The following is a 20,652-nucleotide window of genomic DNA, read 5'->3' as shown; positions in this document are numbered from 1 at the left end:
CGCAGCCTATACATCACGTGGGAATGGACACCCGGGTCGGGTGGCGAGCCGTAGATCGACCCCCGGGGTTGCACTTGACACTACATCGTCGTCGTAATAACAATTCATTTTCGGCAGCGGCATGATTTCCCCGGGAACGTGACCGCACTGCATACGTTGCTCAAGGGCGAACGGTAGCGGTGGCGTAGAACAGACAGGATGGTCCAGGCAGTGGGGTAGGGGGTATTAACGTGCGGTTGTTCGTGTACCGCGCTGCGAAATTACTTTAAATTATGGAGAACGACCGAGGGAGAAAGAGATTGGGAAGTGTGGCACGTTTCTCGCTGGCCGGCTGCATCCCCGGCAGGAAGAGCAATTGAAGAGAAAAAAAAATGTTAATGCTCTCTCTTTCCCTTTTATACTTGTTCTCTCATTTTAGTCCTTCTTCTCTCTTTCGCCTTTACTTTATCCCGCTATGCACTCGTCCTTCTCTGCTGTTTTCTTTTTTCCCTAAGGTTTCTCATTTCCGCGTTTGTCCTTTCATTTTCATCACTCTTACATTTTTGACTCGATGGTTTTTTCCTTTTTCTTTTCGCACCTGAGCTGTGATTCTTATTTTTCTATTTTTATGTGTTTCTTGTTTTCCTACTTCTTGAAGCTTTACTTCTCCACACTTGTACTATTTTTTATCCTTTATTCTTGTTTATTGCCTCACTCTGTATTTTTCCATACCCGCGTTTTGTCTTCTTATTTCACTTTCTCCATTTTAAGTTTTACTTATCGTTACTAGAACAAGATTTTGCAATAAACATGTTTATTATTATATAATTTTCTAAGAAAAACTCGAAGATATTAAAATCATAGAAAATTGTTAATATTTATTTATTTTTATTTATAACGGTTTAATGTAAAATTGTTAGTCTTAATGTATAACCGTAATTTATACAGACAATTTATTAAATAATATTATATTCCTGATGAATACAAAGAGCGATATGAAGAATATATATCTATCTTATTTGTTTCCTAATATTTGTATAATCTGAATAAATATATACATGTTCGTAATCCTCTTTCCTCTCTGCTTACATTTTAATTTTTGTAGTACGCTCCAGGAAACTACTCGCTGAACTGAATAAATTTCTCTCTCTTTCTCTCTTTCTCTCTACCTCTCTACCTTTCTAACTCTCCGACCCTCGTACTTTCCTATATACATATAGTACGCGTGTACCACCCCCGCGCGAAGTGCAGCCCCCGATTCGACTGCATATCTCCACGCCAGGAATTGGAGTGGATGGCAAACGTGGGTACAATAGTTCGCATTGTATTGGATCTAGCCGAGTGATAGGCCCCTCTCCCGGTTTCCTCCTGTTCACCCTTCCCCGCTTCCTCGCGCTTCACCTTCCTCAACCCCTTCGTACTCACCCTCCTATCGTATCTCATTTTCTGAAGGCCCGGCGCGAGCATGTATTGTGCCGCTCGCTATGCCCAAATCTCGCTATCTATCGCTATTGCGGCCAACTGCGTCGCCTCTGCCGTTTTGTGCCCTTTCAGCTGCGCTTTGGTTTAAGTGCATCGCGGATTCGACCGATGCGCGAATGCATTCCTCGAGGGTGGACGATTCCTATCACGCTTCGTCGGTCGTCGTTACTTCGTAATAAATGTCTTCGACAATCGATAATGACATTATCGTGAAATTTTCCTTTGTTATAAATTCATTTTAGGAGGTTCTCCAGTCATAAAACATATATATTAATATTTACGCTTTAAACATACATGTGAAAGTTGTGTTCATAACATTCTGTTTTCATTGAGCAACATTTTTATAGATTATTTATTTTATTTGTTATTAGTTTTATTGTTATAAGCAAAAATTTTTTAAATAATAACAAAAATCTGAATTTATTTATATAAACGTATTAAGTACTAAACATATTGACTTATTATTTTTAAGTACTAAACAGGACCTATGCAAAGTTTCATTGAGATTCACCAATTAGTTTATAACAAATAAAAATTTTGTTTATTTACTGAACAATTAATTTTGTTTGCATCTCAATGTGTAACTTTACATAAGTATTTTTGAATTCACATAATACTTATATAAAAAAATGGAGATTTTTATCATTATTTTGTAATACATTTTCATATATTTCTATTAGAGTACAAATTTAAAAAATATTACTTTTTTTATTGAAATAACTTTCGATCCAGATGGTAAAAAAAATTTTTTTTAATTTAGGAATGCCTCTATTTTTATAACAAATTTATTCTCAAAATTTGATCAAGTTGCTATATTATGTCAAATGACTAGAGAACCTCTTTAAAAATATACATGTATAAATCTAATACTTGACACTGCCATGTCTGCTGAATAAATTTTTTTACAAAATAAATTAGCAGAAAAATAGAATACTGTAATGGGCGTCTTAATAAATTATTTACTTGAAAATAATTTATTAAGACGCCCATTACAATATTCTATTTTTCTGCTAATTTATTTTGTATCTATTTTTTTTTACTTAATATCTATTTTTACATAATAAATTTATTTTGTATCTGCTTTTACTTATTATCTATTTTTACTTAATAAATTATTTACTTAAAAAAATTTTGTCTATTGCTTTTTATAGATTTATGAAAGAGAAGTATCCGTTAGTTCGAAAACTTCACTATCAAAAACCAAGTTTTTTATCTTGTTATCGCTCAAATAATCATTTTCAATACCTAGTGTCTCGCTCGTATAGAGACGCGCCTAAAAGTACGAGACGATCAAATACCGATGAAGAAGAACCTGAGAGGAATAATCGTTTGCACTGATTAACGTCGCGAACAACATGTCAAGCGTGTGCGGCACGAATCTGGGCCATTGTGAATACCTGAATATCCACGAGGCACGCGAATTCCCATATCTGATTGCGCGCAGATAGACTCGGATCTCATTTCCTGAGTACAGTCAAGTATTTCATATATGTGCACGCGCGCACTCGATGCGAATGTTCCATCCGTGCGCTACGCATTACGACGTGATATTTTGTTATATTACGACTGGTACCTCTCTCGTAACGATTTCATTTTTAATATAGACAATTTTACCGCGAGATAAAACACGGTCGACTTCATAATAAATTATCAAGTTTAAATAAGATGTGAATTTGCAGTGAAGTTGTAATCGCCCTTCAAAATAAACTTTTAAAACAGGTGACATTGTACTGTACGCAAGTCCGCATTGCAGTTTCATAGGTATCCCCTTCACCAAGTGAAAATAATCGTGGCTTTTATTTTCCAAAATCTGCGAATGCGCACAGTGAAAATTCGCCGCTTAAACGAAGCGGTAATCCGGCTAAGAGTAAGCCGCGAGTAACGCTTTTGAAAATTCGTTCCATCAACGGTAATTTATCGCCGGCCTCGACCCCTGGCGAACCCCTCCCCATCTAAATACGCAGATTTCAGTAGTCGAACCCACGTGTATGTCACGGTGATCCCAATAACGGCGTACGCGCAGATAATTTGCTGCATTAGTATCGTACACCGTGTACAGACTGGTTTCATATAATTAGGCACACGATTGGGCGTGGCAAATACGCGATTATGGATTATTCGTTCGGTGTGCAACGGTACGCAAATAGGAATATCCCAAATTATGAAACGGGCTCAACGCTTTCTACCATATACCTTTTATGCGATTGTAGATCGAGTATCTATATACATAAAGAAATTGTAATCTATATTTAGGCTATATACGATGATGATAATTATATTAGTTGTTTTCCTCAATTATAGTTGATTTTAAATATTTTAATATATAAATAAGAGAAAGAATCCCCAGAATTCGATCCAAAAGCGGATTTTGCTGTTTAATAATGTTCATGTATGAATTTTTTAATTAAATTTTTAAACATTTTTTTTAGTTCTATAAACTGTGCACTGCGCCGATTTGATTTGTCGGACTTGAAACGCAATCACAAACTGAAATAAAATAATAATTAAAATAATAATGGCTCCCTAATAATAAATCAAATATAAGTAAATTACTTAAATGAGCCTCTGCCGGTTGTTAATGTGCGCTAACAATATACAATATTTATAAGATGATAAGGTATAATTCGCAAACAATTGGAATGTACTTACCAACGGAGTTAACCGCAAACGTTTCAACTCTGGGTTTGAGTCCTTTTCAATGCGAAAGTCAAATATACAAACTCGTGTCTTGTAAATATATTATTAATACACTAACAACTGCGGAGGCTTACATAGTTAATATTTAAATTTAAAGTATATAATAATATAAATTAAATTAATAGTCAATTTAATAATGATGCTGATAAGCATCATTTAAAATGTAAACTGTATATAATTTATTGCGAAAACTTAAAATTAAATATTTTATTATTATCTGCACTGGTAACTCACAATAATAAAACTCTAGAAGAATATTCATTTAAGCTTAGTCTTTATAAATCTGTCCAGACTGACTAAATCCTAAGTGGAGGCCACTACCGACTCAACGACACAATGATAATCGAAATTTCACAAAGAGTGAGAGAGAGAGAGATAGAGAGAGAGAGAGAGAGAGAGAGAGAGAGAAAGCCCCCTGAAAAATGGGATTACTGCGAAACCGTGTCCTCGTCAGGAAGAGGATAGGGAATTAAACGGCCTTCGAACGCGGCCCAAATAATTGATGCACGTCAATTAGATTTGTCAGGCCAATCGTCGTAATTAAATCAACAGGAACGCGAGGCATGAACACGTACACATAACTGTCGACGGATGCATACGCGTATGCGTGCACATTCTACGCGCGTGTGCACATACGTATCTTCGCGTACTATCTAGGGACCATATACGAGAGAGTGTCCACGGCGTGAAATTTAAATTTCTCCGATACCGGACATCGATAATCCCGTTGATTCGTCAAAACCGCCGGCAATTTGTGCCGCACTTTTCCGATAATGGTTAACTATTCCGTTAAGCGACGCAGCCATTATCAATTATGATCAATTATCGTTCGCAGAATGCATTTAGAACAGCATGACGAACAAAAGTTCGAATAATTTTTCTTTTTCAAAATCAACCTGTTTCTGCTAAAAAAATTCTGTGAGGGATTAGAATTTCAGTTATGCTGAGTCGCTCAAAGCTCGTAACGCATGACATGCATTTGAATTTCAGCTGAATCCATCTGAAAAATTTAACTGAGGCTCTTATTTAACTTTTAATGATAAGTTGATATCTTTGTCGTAGCTTGTTTATATGTATAAAATCTGCGCAATGTAACCGATACTGTCATTAATTACTTATTCCTTATCTCTTTCCAATTCTAAAATTGGAAAGACATGAGGAATACATTGAATCTCGGTTAAGAGTTAACCGTGAGTTGTGGAATTGATGGACCTAAGGCCCGGTGTTTTATTATCTGGTTAACTTGCAGTTAGTCTTAACGTGTTTCACCCAATAAGCTTCACTCATGACATCATCATAGATGAAGCCCATTGAATAAAACATCAGGTTCAAATTAACTACAAGTTTAATCACAAGTTAAATTTAACCGCAGTTAACCAGAAAATGAAAAACTTAAGAATAGTTACAGAATAAAAAACTTAGATCAGTTTTTACATATATCGTATTATTATCTCATCAAATTACTTGTTATAAAGTGAAGTTCTCAATGGGTAGAAATTGACGATGGAAGACTGTTACTGTTGGTCGCAATTTAACGCGAAAGATTTCAAAGTCGGTTATTGTAATTTTCATTATTTATTTAAAGAATTAATTTCGTTACAGATATTTTTCGAATTACTATGTAGATTTCATAGATGTAGTACTTATTACATCTAGAGATTCATTGGAAAACACATGAGGATCGATAAGAAACTCTGTATCGTCACAAAGGAAGAAAATATAGTTAGATATCGATGAAATATGAGAACATGCGCGTGTGTGTGCTCGTACGTTTTTCGTCGACGTACGTAATGCAACAGGTTTCTTCGCTTATTTTCGTAGCATCGCAAGTTGGCACAAGAGTGATATCATGTAATATAATTCGAAACAACCTCTTGCTGTACCTTTCTGTTATATTTTGAGGGTAGAACTGGTCCACCAAGCGCTCGTATTTAATCGGTCACGGTTGTTCAACGGTTTACTTATGAATTAATCAACGTGACAACAAGCTGCAATAAATTTGCGTTTCTGCAACGTTTCTTCCGTCGTGCTTAATTATTCTTCTCCGCAGTGAGACGTTCGTTAACACAACCATATTCTTAATACACACTATAGCACATTTTTTTGCGATTGTTAATTTTCTCTTGATATTAAAAGTATTATAAATTATTATATTTTGTTGATTTAATTTTTTTGGTTTTCATCGAAGGAGATTTATACTTGTAACAAGTTCATCGGCATGCGATTTTTACCATTACAATTTAGAGATCATTATTCGAAGTTCGCGGCGTAGGATTTTGCCGGAAGGATTCTTCGGTATGGCATCGACAAATTCCACCCCGCCACGCAGCCATTTTTGATGCGACAGTTTCTCTGCAAGATAAATTGAATTGCTTAATGTATATACAGATCGTCCCTCGGCTCGCGTTTATTAAAACGCAATGTCAAGACTGGGCGGAATATTTCCACGCTCTCACTGTACCGTACATTTAAATTACAGAGACAGCAGAGATAACTAACAATTTTAATCACAGCATTTAATATTATTACAATACTACGTCGCTAATAACTAATAATGCCGTTAATAATGTAACGCAATGTTAAATCCTGCCACTATATCATGCGTTCATTCCTGGCACTGTGTTTTACTTACACATTTAAATTTGAATGCGATAACACATTCGTACGGAATAAATTTTACTATATTGTTGTGAACAATTTATTAAATTTATAATTTTTTATTAACAATCTATATGTATACCTCTATATATTTTTTAAATCCACTTTGATATGTTTTTTTAACTTATTTTTTTCAAGCTTGTTCAAAGTGTAGAGAAAATCTAAAATTGAAATGTCACTGTGATGAGAAGCCAAATGAAGTACCTATTACTTATAAATAGAATAAAATAGTACGCCCAAGACTTTCATAGTGAGAGAAATGAATAATATCCTAGATGGATGACATTTTAATAATCCTGCGAGAGATGTCAAAAAAGATCAGACTGAATGATAACTCACGTTTGACAAACTCCTGCACGTCTTGGGCGGTGATTGTGGTATCGGGTTGCTTTACTACGAAAGCCACTGGAACCTCCCCATCACGTTCATCGGGTTTGGAGGCGACCGCGGCATCTTTTATCGCTTGATGCGACAGTAGGACGGTTTCTATCTCCGACGGTGCGACTTGGTAGCCTTTGTACTTGATCAGCTCCTTGATACGATCGATTACATGCAATCTATTCTTGTTGTCGAAGTAGCCGATGTCACCGGTGTGAAGCCATCCATCCTGGTCGATGGTCTGTCTGGTCGCCTCAGGGTTGTCCCAGTAACCCAGCATCACTTGTTCTCCCATGTAGCAGATCTCGCCCATCTTACCGGCCTCCAACGTCTCTTGTGTCTCAAGATCGACCACTTTGCTGAGTAAACCAGGCACAAGTAGTCCGACTCCTAGATTCTCGAAAGAATCGTTGTCGTCGTTGCGTCCACTAACACCGCTCACTATCGATAATTCCGTCATGCCATAACCGTTGCGAATGTATTTTATGCCGAGGCGAGTTTTTACTGCAGCTTCAACCTGCGAAGAAAAAGAAAAGATAAGTTACTTTAAATTTCACCATTGTTTTTGAACTTGAGCAAGCAAGAATTAATTCTTTTCAATTTCTAAAATTAATTAATGCAAAAAGATTAACATTAGCTTGACTTGTAAAATAATTTAAGGATACCACACATTAATATTATATTGTAATATTATCTTTTGAAATCCATCACCGGATGCCAAAACTTTTCATTTTTAGGATGATAAAAAGTTTGTGTAACAAAGGTTTGTGTGTTTAAATTAAATCATTACGCCAGCACAAATTTCATTCAATATAAAAGCAAACTAATATTATTATTTGTCGTCATTTTGATATCAAAATAATAGCAAATAATGTCATGTTGCTACTTCGGTAATTAACGTATAATAATAACATATATTAAGATTTTGCATCAAAATATTTTCATTAGTTGATGAACTAAAAACCGTTCTACTGGCTGCCTGAGAGAATTTATCCGTAGAAGAATGCGCGGCTATATTGATACATTCCCGAAGCATCTTAAAGCTTGTATCAAAACTAAAGGTGGCTATGTTGAATGTTAATTATATTTTTGATATTTAATAAAGTATAACTAACAGTTCAGAGTTTGTTTTTTTTTTAAATATACGTTACTAATGATTTGATAAACATAGAATCTTGTGACCAAACTTTTCTATTATGTATTATTTTTTTTGTATTTAATTTTTATAAAAAGAATTATTCTTGTAATTATTATTACAGAAACAGAATTTAGCAGAGTAAACTTCATTCAATATAAAAATTAATATACAAATATTTTATGGTATTCTTCTTATTTTCAATGTCCGTATTGCCACAATAGTATCTCAATTATATGAGAGAGACAAAGGCAACTATAAGAAAACAGTATTCAGGAGACGTTTAAGTTCAGAGACATGTTTGGTCTTCGAAACTTTGAGATCCTATCCTCTTCCTCCCTTTATCTCGCCCACCGATAAGAGATCAGTTTCGCATTTTCCGAAAGACGCGATTGCGAACTCGCGATGCAGCCTTTTATTTTCTTCTCCTTCTATTTCTCCTTAGCGACTTTGTGAACTGGTTAAACAAAAACGAACGCGATAAAGTTACTCCCCGAGCCGTGTCTAGTGAAAATGCGACGACTCTCCGGGACTTCCTCTCGCAGTCTTTCCGATCCTCTCGCCGCAGCCGCGACATCAAGGACTCACTTCGGCACTTAGTCCCGCCGATGGCTGCTTTTCTTGCCTTGATAACTTGGCCGAGGAAGGGTTCGGTAGGTAGAGGAACGACAAACTTCACGATGACAGAAGAAAACTTACGTCCTTCGCGAGCGGAGCCGCTCCACAGATGAGTTCTCTCACGCTGCGAAAGTCATATCTATCCACTAGCGGATGTTTCGCCAGGAACGTTAAAATCGGTGGCACTACCGGTAGATGGGTGACCTTATGTTTCTGTACTAGGGTTAGAAAGAGTTTCTGGTCGAAGGCGGACATTATGATCATGGTGCACTTCGAGATAAGACCAATCATCATCGTGCCTATCCCGTAGCCATGATAAAACGGTAGCAGCATCAACATTCTATCGCCACTTCTTGCGTCCAAGTATTCGGGCTTGCTGCGTTTTAAAATCATATTTGAGTTATAGAATCAAATCCTTAACCACATTTTCAAGCGAGAAAATAGCATTTTGTTTTTTCGTACGATTGTATTATACATGCACAGTTTGCAAATGAATTATAAAGTTAAAATTAGCATTAACATTTCAGTTAGAGATAGTCTGGAAATTTTACTTTTAAATAATTAGTATGATATAATTATATTTTATGTTATATTTAGATCTCTCTTTAAACCAAACACGTTTAACGTGTGCGTTTTTAATTAAATTCGTATTAATTTCACTGTTGTTAAAAAATGTTGACTAAAAAAATGATCAATAAAAGGATGTATATAAAACTTGCCGCATTTTTACTAAAAACGCCATTAGATTTTTATGAGACAGCGTTACTCCTTTTGGCAATCCTGTGGTTCCGCTTGAATAAAGAATAGCCCATGGATGACGGCTGGTGTCACCAATATCTGTAGGTTTGTATTCCATGTAGTTTACATCAGGTTCATTATTTAATATATCCGTCAACGTACGGACGTTTGCCGTGAGCGATTGATCATCCAGCTGCATTAATTCCACTTTCCAGGATAGCTGTGGTAGGAGTTTAGCGAGGACACTTTCGGTGCGCTCAGACACGAAGACAATACGCGGCTTCGCAATATTCAATATGTGCTGAAATTCATCTAAACGATAAAATTAATTAGCATTTAAATTTGGCAGATATTGTATCAATAATTACTCGTATAGTTAAATCGAATTAAATTACAAACAAGTCATTATATTTGTTGATATTAGATACAGATCATTTCCGATAACATCATTAGATACATATGTAAAATTCATGATTACTTTTATAAAGAAATGATATGTATAATACAGACAATATATGCATGTATATAAATATTATATGTATATTATATACATACTATATAAATATTATAACATATAAATATATATTACATACATAATAATACTTTTTTACTTACATTCTGTATATGAAGGATTGTACGGTGCTAATATAGCACCGAGATAAGAAATAGCGCAAGCTGATATTAAAAAATTTAATCGATTTTCAGTTGCAATGGCAATTCTGTCCCCAATTTTTATTCCGTATCTTTGCAAGAACTTTGCGAGCTTCACACTTTTCTCGAGCAATTCTCTACATGTCATCTGATTACCAGTTGATCCATCGATCTAAAAAAAAAACAATGTCTCTTTATAATTATATAAAGTCGATGTAATTATGAGATAGTCTAGACAGAATAAAAAATATTTTTTTTTTTAATTTACACGTTAAAGAGACTGAAGAGTTAAATTGTTCAAAATTTTTGACAATTTTTTATGACGGATTGAATTGAATAAATGTACGAAAGAAGTTTTAAGTAATATTTATACAGCATATAAAGTGTAAAAAATATATTTTTTATTGACAAATACTACGTGAACAGGTCGGGGATCAATTATAAAAGATCATAATGTAACAAGGAAAATTTAGACACAGAATTCATGAATTTTGCTTCCGGTGATTAGCACCGATGGCATTACGAAAAAACATTGTAAACACCGTTATTACGTCGTGTTATTATTTAGCAAGCCCGTAATTGGCAATCGCCACTATACGTTTTGTAATTATGGCACATACTGCATAAATATAATCGCCGTTCTCGCGCAAATTGTTCAGAATGACTTCTCCCAAAGACACATTTGGCGTTGGCTGTTCCAAACGACGCTCATATATTTTTCCCATCTTTCCAGCAATGTTGAGTTTGTCTGAGCGGAATGTTCCTATCTAAAAAAGAATTTAATTCTTAAGTCTTCAATTTTCTAAAACAATATTTGAAATTTATCTAAAATTCCTTCAATTTTTTTGAAGTAGAAAATAATAATTATATAACTTTAAATTAATATATAATTTAATATTAAAAAATTTATAGATGCAATACATATCCAATATCGTAGTGCTTGCTAGAAATTTATCTATTTTAGCTATTTTTTGTACTTAGATAATTTTCACTAGATAATAATTGCAAGATCACTTTTTTGAGTGTAATAATTATAGGTTGTTCATTTAACATTTCTATTGAGCATAAGTTGACTATAAATTAGTTATTATATATATGTAAAAAATTAATATACTTTAAATTCTCTATTAAAGTATTCATTAATCCATTCAAAGCTAAAAAGTTTAATTATTCATTTTCATTACATAAATTTATTCGTTTGGAATAGCGAATCGAGCGCTTATCATTAGAGCGTGAAATCACGATCGGTAATACATGAAGATGACCGCGAGATTGCGCAATCGCGCGGATCGCGCCATAATCTCGCGTTTTATTCAGAGATAAATGACGCAACGGACGCGCGTTCGATTTTACGGCTTGAATTTTCGGAAAATATTCACAAACTGGCGTCAATAGGTATCTAACATTACATTATACGCATTTCTCATTATTTATAACTTCTTTCTAGTATAAAACCACACGTCTTTCACGGCGATTCGATAGAATTAGCACAAATTACAGTTTCATGAAAAATCACTTTTTTGCGTCGCCATTATCACGGTTTCGTTTTGCCTATCTTCTCAGAATCCCGGATATTGAAACGAGATGAAAGCGGTCCGGATACGAGAACTGGGAACTATCTACGCAGAAATGAGAAGACGGAAGGACCCGGGGCGAGATAATCGGGACAGTGATGATTGCCGTTGCTGTGAGTTACAAAGTAATATACATATTCGGTATTATTCATGATGTTTATGCGGCGTTGTAAGCTAAGCAAATGGCATTGAGATCGTGTGATCACACTACTTCACAATTGGGCGCGTTATGAGTACGCAACACTTTAAACTTTCCTGGCAAAACCGAGAACAATGCTATCTCGGAATTTATAGTAAATGCGATTATAAAAGTTTATGTGGAAGAACACGTACGAATATGCGTCTCATTTCCATGTCACTACACAGCTCCTCATTTTATGTTTTCATAAAATTTCAAACGAACATTTTTATCAAATTATATCTCTATACAATTTTATATACGTCTCCTAAAATCATACTTTCTAGGATTTTTTTAAAGTTTAAACTAAAATATATATATTTTAAAGTATTAAATTGTTAAATTTGCTTTTTGTATATAAGATGTTATATTCTTTTCAAAATAAATTTAGTAATAATTCTCTTTTATATATAATAACATTGTTTTGACTAATTATAATAATTAATAACGAATAATTAATTGGAATATGATTTGATATAATTGTTGACAATTAAGCAAAGTATGATATGTGCATTCAAGCAATATTAGATATTATGCAATCAAGGGAGGAATACCATAAAAAAAATCTGGCGATTGTTCTGTTCCATTAGAATGTATGGCATGGTGTTCCTCCGGCATTCAGCTGGATGTCCTTGGATATACGGAATGATATCGAGCGGAGGGATAGATGGGAATGCGTTCTCTCGGGGTTTATACATGGGAAGGGGATGGGAGGCGTGCCATGAGTTCCATGCTGTGACCATAATCGTGAGGAAAAAGTACGGAAAATTCTTAAATACCAACGTTCAAGTTTCTTTGTTTTCTTTACGACGTCTCAAGATACAATATCTACTATTTTTGTGCTTCGGCAAGCTTATACCGTCTAATAACATTCCGCGCACGACATATCAAGATGGGGTAGCAATTGAATAAAACTGAGCTTTCATCAACGCGCAATCTATATATATATATATACGTATATGTAGAAATTTTTATAAATGAGACTACAAACTTCTGCAAAATTAGAATTAGCTCCGTGAAAGCGGACTAAGCCTATGTAATTTGTAAGATTTTCTTTTTATTTTGTATACGATTTTATATTAAAAATGACAAAAATTATGAATTTAGTCCATCGGCTCGTATATACAAAATTAGTTATTTTATTTATTATACATATATATTTATTATATATATATCGTTTATAGCACAAACAAATAAATAAGAATGTGAATTGTAAATTTCTATTTATGTTAATCGGTAGAGTTCATATAATCGAATTTAGATTATTATGTTTAACATATATTTAAACTGCTCTTGTGGATTTTTTCTTTCTCAATCCCATTTTTTATTTATGTGTCAAAATTTCAATTGAAATTACAGCAACTATTGAGTTGTTATTTTAAAAAGAAGATTTTTATATCTATGACTTAACAATTTTAGAGACCTTAAAAAATAATATATGTAAAAAAATTGCTATGATATCAGTTTAAATTTTTATCGCTGCAATAATGACAAATGTAGCTGATTGTGAGCAAATTTCTGAATAGTAGACAGTTTTTATTAAATTAATATTCCGGACTTGCAACTAAGTAAAATTAAAATTTAATTAAGCAAAATCAAAATTAAAATTAAAATAAATAGAAGATTAAAATAAATTATAGAAGAGAGAGAGAGAGAGAGCAATTTATAAATTTTATTTTTATACATCAATTCAGAATTAATAATAAAAGAATTAAAATTAAATTAAGCAAAATTAAAATTAAAATAAATAGGAGTAATTTATAAATTGTATTTTTATACATTGATACTGAATTAATAAGCAATAAAATAATACTGAATTAATAAGCAATAAAAATAAAACAATTCATTTTGTGATACTTTGTAAAATGTTGTGGCTAAAACACTTTAAGTTTTCCTAAATGTTTTAATTGAGTACTTTTCAATCTCATATCTTAAAAATTCTTGAAAATCGAATTCTCTCTCGATCGTTATAAGTTGATTATAATCATAATGCACATGGAAAACTACTTTTTAATTTTTATCTCTTTAAATTGAAATTCTTTGTAATTAAATATAAACTCGTTGGTTTTGAGAATATCTCGTTCATAATAATTAAGAGAATTAAAATCTTTAGGAAGAATCTGCTCTTTGAGGTACACAGTTTTAATAATACTAATTTGCAATTTTCACTGAACAGTAATTGTTTTGTCAAGAGATCTTTGACATTGTGTTACTCGTTAAAAAAAAAAAATAAATAAACAGATAAAATGAACAAAAGCGAAAGAATAGCGCACACACCGGTATGATTAGATTGCGGACGAACCGACTTCCGGCGTTCCTCACGGCATATGCACCGTATCCGCGGGAATGCATACAACGGTGTGCATCCGGTATCCAGCCGCTCGTCTTTGGGTATTCGCACAGAGGGCTAAGAGGACAGGGAACGACTGTGGGCGGGGATGCGTTCTCGGGAATCGCTGAAGTGCTGGGGAATCGCTCTTCGGGGTTAGTCTAGTCGTCGACGTGGACGTGGTTCCCGGGGGAGGTTCTAGAGGGAGGTTAAGGAAGCTTTGGGACGCTACACGGAGGACGGGTGGGTGGTCGAGAGCGCGTGCCACTCTGATTGTAGCGGCCATACTAGGACACTGGAGCCACATACCGACAATTCTTGGCCTCATGCGACATGCCTAGACACCCCGGGAATACTTACGATCTCCCGAGGTTGAAGAGATTGAATGCGAGAGAATCCCACGCGAGAATCTCTGTTACTTTCGTTCCCGTCGCATCGTAATTACGTTCTGAAAAAAAATTTGTTACTTTTTGATTAATTTTTGTGTCTTTTTTTCTCGAGCTCATTATGGAGAAACAGAAGCGGAATTCTCTCTCGATCGCTATAAGTTGATTATAATTATAATGCACATGGAAAACTACTTTTTAATTTTTTTCTCTTTAAATTCAAATTCTTTGTGATGAAATATAAACTCGTTGATTTTTAGAATATCTCGTTCATAAAGCAAGAAAGAAAACGAAGAGTAATTTTAATTATTAATATGATTTAAATTAATATAATTTAAATTAATATAATTGTCAAGATAGTGACACATGTTAAGAAGTTAAATATTTACTTAATAATTCATTAAATATAATATTGTCTGAAAAAGATTGACTTTAAATCCACGAAATTTTCCGTTTTAGAGTTTTAATCACGTTATTCACATATAACGTTATCTACTTTATAACAGCGTTGCCAGATTGAACTACTTATAATCAATTGGGCTATCTTTAGGTATCATCTTAGCGGACAAATTTTAGCTAATGGTGACTTTAATTATAAAAGTTTTAAATAGAAAATATTTAAATTTCACGCGTGCGTAACAAACTAATAATATATAATAATATAAGGCAACCTAGTATAAATAGCTTTGAGCTACTTTGGGCTATTTTAACGCTACATTGACGATACAGCGGTGTAGCCAGCTAATGCAGCATGATAATACAAAAGTAGCTCAAAATCTGGCCACACTGGCTTTACAATCTTATTTAAAAAATATCATTATATATAGTTACACTGTAAAAAATAAAATGTTAATGTTAACTTAAAGACGTATAGTGGACTTTCTGAGACATGCAAAAATGTTAAAATTAACACAAAAATATCAATTTTTGACTAAATTTTTTACTTCCACTATACGTCTTTAAGTTAAAATTAACATTTTATCTTTTACAATGTAAATAATCTCAGTAAATTTCATATGGAACGTCAATTGAAAAATCGGAAAGTCGGGAAATTTCTATCGAAAACCATGCGGATACTCGACTTCGTAAATCCCTTTCAAAAGTGACACGCCGGTAATGTAAGAATAAGAACTTCGATCTTCTCGTTGTGCGAATATTCTCGTGAAATCTTATCGGCGTGAAAATGTCTCTTGATTAATCGCAATGTGCGCAAACGGAAGGGAGGAAGTCCGTCTGAGCGACTGCCGATATCACATTTCGAGATTCCTTATTAGGACACACTCGACTTCCGCTAGAAGCGGCGCACTGTCGTTCTCCGGAATCGAGCGATTTCGCAGGCTGCTGCTTGCCGCGTTGAACGTAAGGCCGCGACTTAACGGAATTAACGACAGGCTACGCGCTCGGAGGACGCTTTGAGGGCGGCCGCGAGCGAACGGCAGGGTTGCGGGGGCGGCTCGGGGGTGGATTTTGATAACATGTGACTTTATCTGGAATTCCCCGGCGCGCAGGTAGTCTGTTTACTTAAGATAATGGCGAGGCGGAGTGCTTGGGCGTGGATAGAAGCTTGGCGGAGCGGAGGCAAAGGGATATTTCACCAGGCAATGTTGAGTCTCCGCGAGCGAACGGGTAAGACCGGGTATAAGAGCAGAGAGGTACGGGGATAGAAGGATGAAAGGGGATGAAGTTGAAGGTTCGCGCGAGGGGAGGGGGATGAAGGAGGACGGCACACGCTCGAGGTGGCGAAGAGGCGCAAGGGTGCTAGAGCGGAGGACAGGAGAGGCGGAGGGTTGACGGCGAGCGAGATTCTCTCTCGGCGTGGCTACAAGAACTTCATTTTCCGAGCCATTACGCCCCGTACCACTGCGACCGTCCTGGAAACCCCCTTTACCCCCTTAAATTAATTTATATCGAAATTTTAAATGACACTCATCGGCCCGAGCAATAAATAACGTCGCCGCGACCGCCTGCGGGGATGCAAGCTACCTCCCCACTCCCACACCATTTTCCATGTCCTCTTCGTCGTTTTTTTCAACGAACCGCCTTCACGTTCGTAGATCCTTCTGTCTACAAAATTCACTGGCGAAATAGCATGAAGATGTATCGCGGAAAATCCTGGTCGTGATGCACTTGCAACAAGTATGAACCAACCATGGATATAACTTACTAACAGAAAGGCTTAGATTACATCAATCAAAGTACTACATTGTTTTTTCAGTTTTTCTTTATAATAAATTATTTATATGCTTGCTTTAGAAAGCGTTATTTTACTTTTTGTTGAAAGATTGTAGTGTAATATACATTTGACGAATTTTGCAATATCGTTCGTTAATTAAATAGCTTACATTTCAAAATCATTTTTCAATATTTTTATGTTCTTTCATTAAAGTTTAGCAGGAACTGAACACAATTATAAAAATTACATGAATTATAAGTGAGTTGTATAAAAGTATTATATACAAAATTCTCAAATAAATATCGAAACATCCTTCTCTTTTTTATCAGAACTATTTATTTTATAAAGAGAAAAAATAATGATTTTAACAAAAGACGCGAATTTTCAAAATAATAACGTTGTTTCAGTCGAAACTTTATAGAAAAGAATAAAGTTACAGAGGGGTTACAACTGATTTTACCTACTACAAATTAATAGCAGCGCAGGTCGTTTGACCGTCAATAAAACACAAAGTACTGCGTCGAAATCGTTGGAACGCGAAATATCGTTGGAACCGTGAGAGAATAGTACAAGTAAAATGCTCGCTCGGACGTACAGAAAATCGGCGATAACTCGGCAGTACTTTGCGCTGACACTGCTACGACATATTATAATGGTCCCTTTTATAATAATCGCCATGACGTTTTGTAGAATTGGTTCTTCTGCAAAGCCGGTTTGCGTGCAGAAACGTTACGCGCGCTCACCTGCTTTCCGCCTCGCCTAGTTTTGTCAACGTGGAATTCAGTTCACATCGTTGCGAAAACCACAACTGAGATCATTATTTCTGACGCAGAATCATAACGCGGTATGATTTTCTGTCTTAGAAATGCCATTCAAGCTACGAGTTGTTGGAAAGGCAACATGAGCTTTAACTTTCATTTTATAGCATCTCAAAAAACTGCACGAGGAAAAGATTATTTACAAGAAAAAGTGGCATCGTGATAAATTTCTTTGCATAGTGCAACTTTTGACTTACTTTGTGGTAATAATATGACGCGTTGTAACGTTAACAAATAATAACAAATTTGTAATTATTCAGTTATTAAATAATAATAATAAGTAACATTCGTATAACTCTTTTGATATTTTGTTTTGCAACTAATATTACGTGATAATCGTTGATTTTGCAACATCATTTACATTCATGAGCTAAGAGCTACTCTGCACTAGATTTTGCATAATATCGTTAAATTTTCGTTACCAAGTCACTTTTTTCCGTTGGATATTAATAATAATTCCGCGCGGTGAAAAATATCGTCTCGCCAGTGATGTAATATCATCGATTTGCATTGTCACGTACCAACTCGATCGATTTCTCGTGAAGATTCGCAAATGTTTGAAGAGGTCCACGCGATTTTCTGTCCTCGGCGTTAACAATCCGCTTTACTTTGGCACGATTGCGTTTACCTGTCCGATGTTTGCGCATAATTATCTTTCACGAACGGCGAAGAGCGATGAGATCGGTTTGGATGCTTGGATGATTGAGAAAGCGCTAATGATGCAAAATATTGACGGTTTGATGCGTTTGTTATCTGCAGAATGCATTACATAGCAGGCATAATTTAGGAGGCATTGTAGTTATAAACGTAGGAAAACAATCTAAGCAAATAGTTTCAAAATATTAAGGCTCCTAAGTAGTCATCACAGCCATATTGAATTGTGACGTCAGAAGAAAGAAATGACATGTTAATTTTTGTTACATGTCATTTGTAAATAAAGACAATTTGGATAAAATAAAGTGATAAGATCGTTTTAAAACATTTGTAAAAATGGACGAAAATCCCCTCTGATAATAATCTCTAAATAATCATAAAAAGTGATAAAAGGCACTATGGTAAGTAAAAATAGGTTACGCATGCGCATTGAATAAAAGCATTTCGCGTGCCTTTTATCACTTTTTGCGCTTATTTACTGAGTATGGGAGGGGGATAAGGATAGCTTTCGTCCATTTTTACAATTGATTTAAAACGATGTCATCATTTTGTTTTGTCCAAATTGTCTTTATTTATAAATAGCACGTAGTAAAAATTAATATGTCATTTGTCACTTCTAACGTCACGATTCAATATGCACCCTGATAACAAAATGTTAGCAATTTGGGGCCAAATTGGCAGCAAACTCCAGATTTTGACTACAAAACCATAGCCATCTGTGTCCGCATTTGACTATGGGTTTGTCGACAAAGCCTGTTGACAGGCTATGCCAGCAGATTGATGGCAGAAACCGAGCAAAATCTGCTCGAATCAGGTTCTGCTCTCAATCTGCTTTCAATCTGCTACTAGGTTAACGGCAAGACTGCTCGGTTTCTGCTACCATAGCTGATGGCATAGCATGTCTAGCAGTCTTTGTTATATTTCTGGCAGCAATTTACTGACAATGTCAGATAATAAAAATTCTGTATACAATTTCGTGCCTTTCTGCAATCAAAAATTGGTAGCAGGTTCAATCTGTCTCCGCAGGCTTTGCTATCAGGGTGCAGTGTTGGGTACTATTTCTATGCATCTCTAAATACATGTAGAGATACATTTTGTGTATCTAATCTGTATCTGAAATACATTTAAATTTAAGAATTTATTTGTAGCTACATACAAAAATAGTATCTGAACTGATTTTCACATACATTTTCAAATACATTTCTTTAGCAAAGGCACGATTCTATTATATGTGTGATAACGGCACTCCTGATTAAAGCTTGACAAAGTTAGAAAAATTCCTGATTAATAATAATATAAATAAAATAAATATAAGTTTGATTTGTAAAACTGATAACAAATAATAAAAATAAAGCAAAAATCGTCGTATACATCACACGTGCTGTTTTTTGCAAATAAAAACTGAAGTTTCGGCACTAATACTTATTTTTTTTACATTTATCCTTATCACTTCATTTACCTTATCACTCCAATTATGACATAATACGAAAACTGGACAACCAAAAACGAAATTGCAAAAATGCAATTATCGTAAAATGATTTGCAATAAAACTTATTAGACATTAGGAAGGTTTTGGTTTCAGGGAGGTATACAACGTGTGATGTACACGACGATTTTTGCTTTATTTTTATTATATTAGGGTAACTCCGGCAAATACGCCGCGCTGGGATTTACGCCGCAGAAGTCAGAAAAAATAGATGGAGTGGGAGTAATTTTCCCGCAGCTACTCTGTTACATGCCTTTATGTTATATTAGTATTGTGTTAAGATTTCAGCTTCTTACTGTTAATAGTAATGAAATTATTGTGAGTTGAATCGATTTGTTACTATAATAAGTAGCGCCACCATAAATTATAATCTACATAAAATGATTACTGTAGAGCGTGTAAAAGACCTAGTGGTTATTTCGAGATACATGTAGAGGAATAAGTAAAGCATGTTGTATAGCAAAATACAAGTGCTTTGCTTTTGTATTCTTTGTTTAGTTTGTTGTCTTGTATATCCCAACTGTTTGGGATATACGGCATTTTTAGCGGATGGAATTTATGTCCAAAGCATACAAAGTGCGCAGATTGAATTCAGTGTATTAAATGCAATGAATATATTACATGAAATATGTACCTCGTGTCATAACACTTGTAATATATGTAGGAAGATTGTAATTATTATTTATTACTTCATATACATATTTATCATTCTTATTC

The 20,652-nt window shown here is 34.7% G+C and overlaps 1 protein-coding gene across 3 annotated transcripts in view; it reads right to left on the bottom strand.

The window, feature by feature from the left end:
- Positions 1–5,743: 5,743 nt before the first annotated feature.
- The window catches only part of LOC108722315 (4-coumarate--CoA ligase 1), a 26,262-nt gene continuing 11,353 nt past the window's right edge, over positions 5,744–20,652 (bottom strand). For 2 of the 3 annotated variants that reach the window (XM_018447355.1, XM_018447364.1), the window contains exons 2-7: positions 10,957–11,103; positions 10,301–10,508; positions 9,667–9,997; positions 9,029–9,323; positions 7,156–7,711; positions 5,744–6,510 (exon numbers count right to left, since the gene is read on the bottom strand). In XM_018447355.1, coding sequence (XP_018302857.1) covers positions 6,392–6,510; positions 7,156–7,711; positions 9,029–9,323; positions 9,667–9,997; positions 10,301–10,508; positions 10,957–11,061 — 1,614 coding nt within the window. In that variant the 5' untranslated portion in view covers positions 11,062–11,103 and the 3' untranslated portion in view covers positions 5,744–6,391. The remainder of the gene's footprint in view (positions 6,511–7,155; positions 7,712–9,028; positions 9,324–9,666; positions 9,998–10,300; positions 10,509–10,956; positions 11,104–20,652) is intronic. The other variant, XM_018447347.1, reaches the window with a different exon arrangement.

Source organism: Mycetomoellerius zeteki, unplaced genomic scaffold (assembly GCF_001594055.1).
Source record: "Mycetomoellerius zeteki isolate Tzet28-1 unplaced genomic scaffold, Tzet1.0 scaffold105, whole genome shotgun sequence".
Classification (NCBI taxonomy): domain Eukaryota; kingdom Metazoa; phylum Arthropoda; class Insecta; order Hymenoptera; family Formicidae; genus Mycetomoellerius; species Mycetomoellerius zeteki.
This window is presented reverse-complemented; position numbering and strand designations above follow the sequence as displayed.